Source organism: Trichechus manatus, unplaced genomic scaffold (assembly GCF_000243295.1).
Source record: "Trichechus manatus latirostris isolate Lorelei unplaced genomic scaffold, TriManLat1.0 scaffold00113, whole genome shotgun sequence".
NCBI lineage: Eukaryota > Metazoa > Chordata > Mammalia > Sirenia > Trichechidae > Trichechus > Trichechus manatus.
This window is the reverse complement of record NW_004444049.1, coordinates 3672860-3679113: the sequence shown is the minus strand read 5'-3', so window position 1 is coordinate 3679113 and position 6254 is coordinate 3672860. Positions and strand designations below refer to the sequence as shown.

Below are 6254 nucleotides of genomic sequence, written 5' to 3'. Positions count from 1 at the left end.
ACTCTCACACTAATCACCATGCCCAGGACCAGGGCCCCGGTGCAGGCCAGCAGCCCAGGATCTTCTTGTCACCTCCTCCCCAGGCCCAGCCCTCCTCAGGGCAGCTGATGACCCAAAGCTCACTCAGACCACTGGACCATGGCGCTCCTCAGCCCCAAACCCTTCTGTGGCTCCCGTGGCCCATGAAATCAAGTCCTGGATCCTTAATGGCCCTTACGAGGCTCTGACACCTCTCCAGCCATGCGGGTCACCAAGCCACCACCCCCACCCCCCGCACTCCAGCCTGTCCTTGTCCTAACGCGCTCTTTCTCCTAGGATCTCCCCACCTAAGCTTGGAACGCCCTCTCTGCCCTTCTTGGCCTGCGCAACTCCTAAGCACAGTCAGCTTGGGTATCACCTCCAGGAAGCCTTTCCTGACACCCCTCAGCCTTCCCACACACAGACTGCCTCGGGGGCTCCTCGGTAACGCGGCCGCCGTGGGTCCCTCTGCCACACAATCCAGCGGGAGAAATACAGATTTCGTGGCAGGCTCACGAGTCATACAGACCCAGGTCCACACGCCTTGGGGGGTCATTAAACCTCTCAGTGCCTCAGCTTCCTCATCTGTAAAGTGGAAGTAGCAGTTCCTCCACACCGGGTCGTTGTGAGGATTAAATGTGTGAAGTGATTGCCAGAGAGCCCGCAGGGGTAATGCATACCGTCCCCGCGCGCCTCGAGCCTCATCGTCGCCGGCATTATCATACACTCCCCGCTGAGACCGATCGGGTCACCACCGCTGGCCCACGGCGTCTGCCCCGCCTGGATCGTGTGCTCGGAGTCCGGGAGGGTAGAGCAACAGAAGAAATTTTTCAGGCGGTGCACGCTCTCGCTCCAGCCACCTCCTAAACCCGAACCCACCTCCCAACCACGCCCCGGATGTCCCGTCTCACGCAGCTGGCGAATCCTCACTTATTGGCCTCTCCAAACCAGCATGGCCGCGCTCTCCTGGACTTCAAGGGCCTGCTCTCTTCTAACCAATCAGAGAAAAGATATTTCCGAATTCCGCCTCTTTCGGCTGAGGCACTGGCCAATCAGGTCACACCATGGAATGTCAACGCGGAAAAGGCGAAGCCAGCCGGCCCAATGGCAGCATCCCAGAATGTAGGCTCCGCCTCTCCGCCGACAGGGCTGGTCTGCACGCGAAGGAGAGGCAGCGTTTCAGGGTAGGTGTTTGGGGCTCAGCCGTTAGGCTGGGCCTGGGCACGCGGCGCTGAGGCGAGTCTGGCGTCCCCATTGGTCCTGCAGGTTCTGAGTCCGGGCTTCACCTCGGCCCGCTCAGGACGCGCGGCCTCTATGCCCTTCAGCGTGTAGCGGGCGGACCGGGAGGCCGGCACCTCGGGGCGCATGCGCTACCCCGACCTGGCGGCTCCTGCGACCGTGGGGTCAGAAGTCTCGGGAAAGGTGCCGGGTTGGGTGCCGGGGGCTGGAGTCAAAGGTCAAAAGCAGCGGGTCCGCTAGAGGTCACAGGTCACGGGAGCTGAGTGCTAATCCCCAGCTTGTATGAACCCCTGGTACTTCCTATGACCCCGCATTTCACGGGGAAGAAAGCTGAGCCCAGGTGATGCCACCTGCCCAAGGTCACACGTCGGGTCTGGCAACAGGCCTAGAAGGGGCTTGAATATGGGGACAGGAGTATGATCCTGAGGGTTATTTGAGCCTTTAAAGGGTTCCAGCAGGGGAGGGTGGGTGTGGGTGGGTCACGTACAGCCCCACCCACACCTAGCGGGTGACTTTGAACACGTCACTTAGTGTGACTGAGCTGCAGTTTCTCGTCTGTAAAACAGGCTTGATAATACTGCCTTCCCCCTAGGGTCCTTATAAGGACCTTGTAATGGGAAACCCCTAGCCTAAGGCCCGCCATCAAGTTAGTTGTCAGTAATAAGCGCTCAATAAATTTTATTTCGGTCAGATTTGAGAGGAATCAGTGGGGGAGGGGAGAGGTGGAAGCCAGGAATGCTGGTCAGGGGAAGGATTTAGACGATTTCTTAGGAAGTGAAACAGAACTTGGGCCACGGTACTCCCCAAATCCTAGCGCAGCTGACCTGGGCCAGGTGGGAGGTGTACGTCTGGGAACAGGGAGGCTGTTTGTGCTCCTGGCAGGAGTAGGGGGATGACAGCGGGCAATGATGCAGATGCACTGGGCCAGTTCTGAGACCCACCCCCGTCTCCTTCACCTTTTTTTTTTTTTTTTTTTTTGCATCTATTCTGTTTGGGGATCCCTGATGGTGCAGTGGTTAAGAGCTTGGCTGCCAATCGAAAAGTCAGAAGTTTGAATCCACCAGCTGCTCCTTGGAAACCCTATGGGGCAGCTGTACTTTGTCCTGTAGGGTCGCTGTGAGTCGGAATTGACTCGACAGCAACGGGTTTGGTTCAGTGATTATTCTGTTTTTATTGTAGGAAGTGGCCCCAGGCCCTGACAACCTCTGAGGACAAAGTTTAATATATTTTTTAAATAATGTTGTGTTTTAGGTGAAAGTTGACACAGGAAATTAGGTTCCCATTTAACAATTTTTATACAGCTTGTTCCGAGACGTTGGTTATGTTTTCCACAATGTGTCAGCATTTTCATTATTTCCATTCTGTTTCTTTTGTTTCCGTTGATCTAGCTTCCCTGCCCCACCCCCCTTACCTTCTAATCTTGCTTTTTTGGGTAAATGTTGCCCATTTGGTCTCATGTAGTTGATTATTGAAGGAAGCACCGTACTCATGGGTGATGGTGTTTATTTTTTAGGCCAGCCTATTATTCGGATGAAAGGTTCCCTCCAGGAGTAGCTTCGGTTTCGCGTTCAAAGGGTATCTCAGGGTGATAGTCTCGGGGGTTCCTCTAGTCTTTGCGGGCCCAGGAAGGCCGAGCGTCTCTAGGAGTTTGAGCTTGTTCTCCATTCCTCCCCCCTTTCATGCCCGCAGATGCGCTGCCTGGCCACGCCGACTGTGCTGCGGGCCCTGGCCCAGGCCTCACATGCAGGTAGGACCGCAGGGGCCTTTTCTGGGGTGAGGGAGCCCAGGCTTCCAGCACGGGGTCACAGCTGCAAAGTGTAACCCCTCTCCTTGCAGGCCATTTCAGTGGCCGAAGCGTCCACAGCACCTCCCTGGCGGCCACGTACAGTGAGTACTGGGCGGCCTCGAGCCACGGGCTTTCCTGAGCACAGCTGCTCCTGCCAGAGGCAGGGGAGACCTGGGTTCCCTCTCTCCGAGCCTCAGTTTCCTCTCTGTAAAACGCGGTTGATGATGGAGATGGATTCGTGCCGGACATGGTCCGCCATTGCAGGGGGCAGGGCCTTCCCTGCAGCTACTGTGTTGGATCTCAGAGCTCCCTGGATGTGGTGGGGAGGGAGTTGGCAGGGCGCGGGCCGTGGGTGTCCGTGCCTCCTCACCAGTACCCCAGCACCCTTGACTCCTCCTTCAAAGCCCTGCTTGAGGGGCGCCTGGGCTCAGACAGCCACCCCAGGCCAGAGAGACGCCGGCGAGGGCTGCCAGGGCCCACTCCAGCCAGCTTTTGCTGAGGCTGGGGAAGGGCTGGAGAATGAGCAAGTGCCTGATGGTCCCAGGCAGGCCCCTTCTCTGAGCTGGCTTCCCTGGGAGGGGCGCACAGGGTGCATGAGGTCCCTGCCACGGCCTCTCCACCCTTCTACCCTGCAGAGTACGTGAACCTCCAGGAGCCCAAGATGGACATGAAGTCGGTGACTGACCAGGCAGCTCAGACCCTGCTGTGGACAGAGCTCGTCCGAGGTGGGCCCTGGCGGGGCGGGGAGGGCCAGGCTGGGCATGGGCAGTGGGCTGTTCCGGAGGAGGGTGCCCCTGCCCACCATGCCCGTGCTGCCCACAGGCCTGGGCATGACCCTGAGCTACCTGTTCCGGGAGCCCGCCACCATCAACTACCCATTTGAGAAGGGTCCGCTGAGCCCACGCTTCCGCGGGGAGCATGCCCTGCGCCGGTACCCCTCAGGGGAGGAACGCTGCATTGCCTGCAAGCTCTGCGAGGCTGTCTGCCCTGCCCAGGTGAGCTCCCGGCCCCACACTGACCACCACCCGGCCCCACTGCCGAGGAGGCACAGCCAGGGCGCCAACTGTGACCTGTCGTGTGTACCCAGGAAAGTCCCCCTCTCAGATACTTCCCCATCTGTAGCTGGAGCAATGAGTCCGTATGGCCAGGGTGCTTGAGGGTTAGTGAGTCAGGGTGAGGCTCCCAGCCTGTGCAGGCCCTGCCCTTGATGGTCAGGGACGTGGCAGCCGGCCTGGGAGCCATGGACAGCATCTGAGCATGGAGGTGGTGGAGGCCTGTCTGACCTGGGCCCTTCCAGCCCCTGGGGAGTGTGAGGGCCATTGCCCAGCCCCTTTGAGGGTCCTCCCCATGGTGGGAGGCCCCTGGCCAGTCCTTCCCCCAGACCCAGCTGGCGTAAGGCTGCACCCAGGAACAGGGAGTTAAGGACCTTTCTTCCTGTGGTGCTTTGCCCCTCACTTGCTGTGTGGCTTTGGGAAGCCCCTCAACCTCTGTGTGCCTCAGTTTCCTCCTCCACCCAAAGGGGATCATTGGACCCACGTCAGCTTGGAGGGTTGTTCAGCATTCACCCAGTAGTCACTGAGCGCTTATTACGGGGCGAGCCCCCTTCAGGGCCGCGGTACTGCCGGGAACATGGAGGTGACAGCCTCCCCTCGTGGGATGTGACGTTCTGGGGCAGGAGATACTGGCAGTTAACAAACAGAAAGGCCAGACAGGGCGGGGTGCAGAAGGAAACCGGAGGAGGTGTCACAATGGACGAGGTGCTGGCCTCTCGAGAGGAGTCAGGCAAGCTGTCTAAGGAGGTGGCATCAGGCTGAGAGTGAGTGAGAGAAGGCTCAGCCCTGGAGAGCCCAGCTGGAGGGCACAGGCCCAGGATGGTTACAAGCAAGGTGGCCACGGGCCTGGAGCTGAGTAGCCCAGAGAGGGTGGGCCGTCGGCCATGAGGGGCAGAACCCCGTGTCCTGGGGCCGGCACAGTGGCCAGGCAGTGTGGCAGTGCCCGGTGGCCGCTACCTCCCAGGCCATCACCATTGAGGCGGAGCCGCGGGCGGATGGCAGCCGCCGGACCACCCGCTACGACATTGACATGACCAAGTGCATCTACTGCGGCTTCTGCCAGGAGGCCTGCCCTGTGGACGCTATCGTGGAGGTGAGGGCGGTCCTGGGAGGGAGGCGGGGCGAGGCTCCTCGGCAGGGCCTGACGCGGCCGTGGCTGTCCCTCCTGACAGGGCCCCAACTTTGAGTTCTCCACGGAGACACACGAGGAGCTGTTGTACAACAAGGAGAAGTTGCTCAACAACGGGGACAAGTGGGAGGCTGAGATTGCCGCCAACATCCAGGCCGACTACCTCTACCGGTGATGCGCCCCGCTGCCCGCAGCCCCGCTGCCCAAATAAAAGTGCTCTAATCCCCCCACCGCCTCCTGTCGTGAATCCTCTGTCCAGGGGGCCCTCTCCTGCCCGATGGAGGCCATGTGGAGTCCTCCAGCTGGGCCAGGGACGGCTCCACTGCCCCCCAGTGTCTCAGAGGGCCCTGCTGGTCCCGTCCATCGGCAAGTCCAGCAGAGGTGGCCCAGGCTTCCTGTGTGACTCAGAGGGACCCACCAGGCCCTCCCCTTGGCTGGGCCACAGCCCAGAGCAGCCCTGCTGCCCACACGTCTTCCTGGGCATCTTCCCCAAGGCTCGGCAATGCCAGAAGTCACCCCGGGCCTGCCCTCACCGAGGGCCACCCACAGATAAGACCCTTAGGACTGGCGCCTCCCAAGTACATAGAGGGGCGGAACCTCAGAAGGGCCCGGCTGTCCTCTGTGGGGGCAGGGGCACGCCTGCTCCAGGGGTGACAGTCATGAGGGGGTGACACAGGGCCTGCTGCCCCTGAGCTGGCCTCGCCTCCAGCCACATCCCTTTCCTCCCCAAGTTCCCCAGACCAGGACTTCCCTCTCTGCAATTCTAGCCAGAAACTCCTGGTTCCCTCGGGCCACACACAAGCCGAGTGCTGAGGGATACGAGGTAAAACCCAAAAGTAGCCCCTTGAACTTGGTGCGCTTCAACCTCAGCAGCAGCAAACTGGCTCAGGTGAAGTGACTTGGCCAGGATCACACAGCATAGATCAAAACTAACTCAGTCTGAGATACCCCACAGTCCCCTTCTCCGTCCTTCCCAAAAGTGCTTTTTGCAAAACACTACTCTCCCAAGACGCTCCTTAGAAAGAAGGAG

The 6254-nt window shown here is 60.0% G+C and overlaps 1 protein-coding gene across 1 annotated transcript; it reads left to right on the top strand.

Moving 5' to 3' along the window:
• Positions 1-1157: 1157 nt before the first annotated feature.
• On the top strand, positions 1158-5455 carry NDUFS8 (NADH:ubiquinone oxidoreductase core subunit S8). Its single transcript, XM_004383646.2, has 7 exons — positions 1158-1202; positions 2947-3004; positions 3094-3144; positions 3679-3768; positions 3866-4038; positions 5060-5188; positions 5268-5455. The coding sequence occupies exons 2-7, from the start codon at positions 2947-2949 to the stop codon at positions 5397-5399; spliced, it is 633 nt and encodes a 210-aa protein (XP_004383703.1). The 5' UTR covers positions 1158-1202; the 3' UTR covers positions 5400-5455.
• The last annotated feature ends 799 nt before the right edge of the window (positions 5456-6254 follow it).

What these genes read in the sequence shown, in the direction of transcription:
- NDUFS8 (XM_004383646.2), top strand. Translation starts at nt 2,947, where the DNA reads ATGCGCTGCCTGGCCACGCCGACTGTGCTGCGGGCCCTGGCCCAGGCC. An exon ending in CTCCCTGGCGGCCACGTACA is followed by an intron (nt 3,145 to 3,678) that starts GTGAGTACTGGG and finishes TCTACCCTGCAG; the next exon opens with AGTACGTGAACCTCCAGGAG. An exon ending in AGGCTGTCTGCCCTGCCCAG is followed by an intron (nt 4,039 to 5,059) that starts GTGAGCTCCCGG and finishes GCTACCTCCCAG; the next exon opens with GCCATCACCATTGAGGCGGA.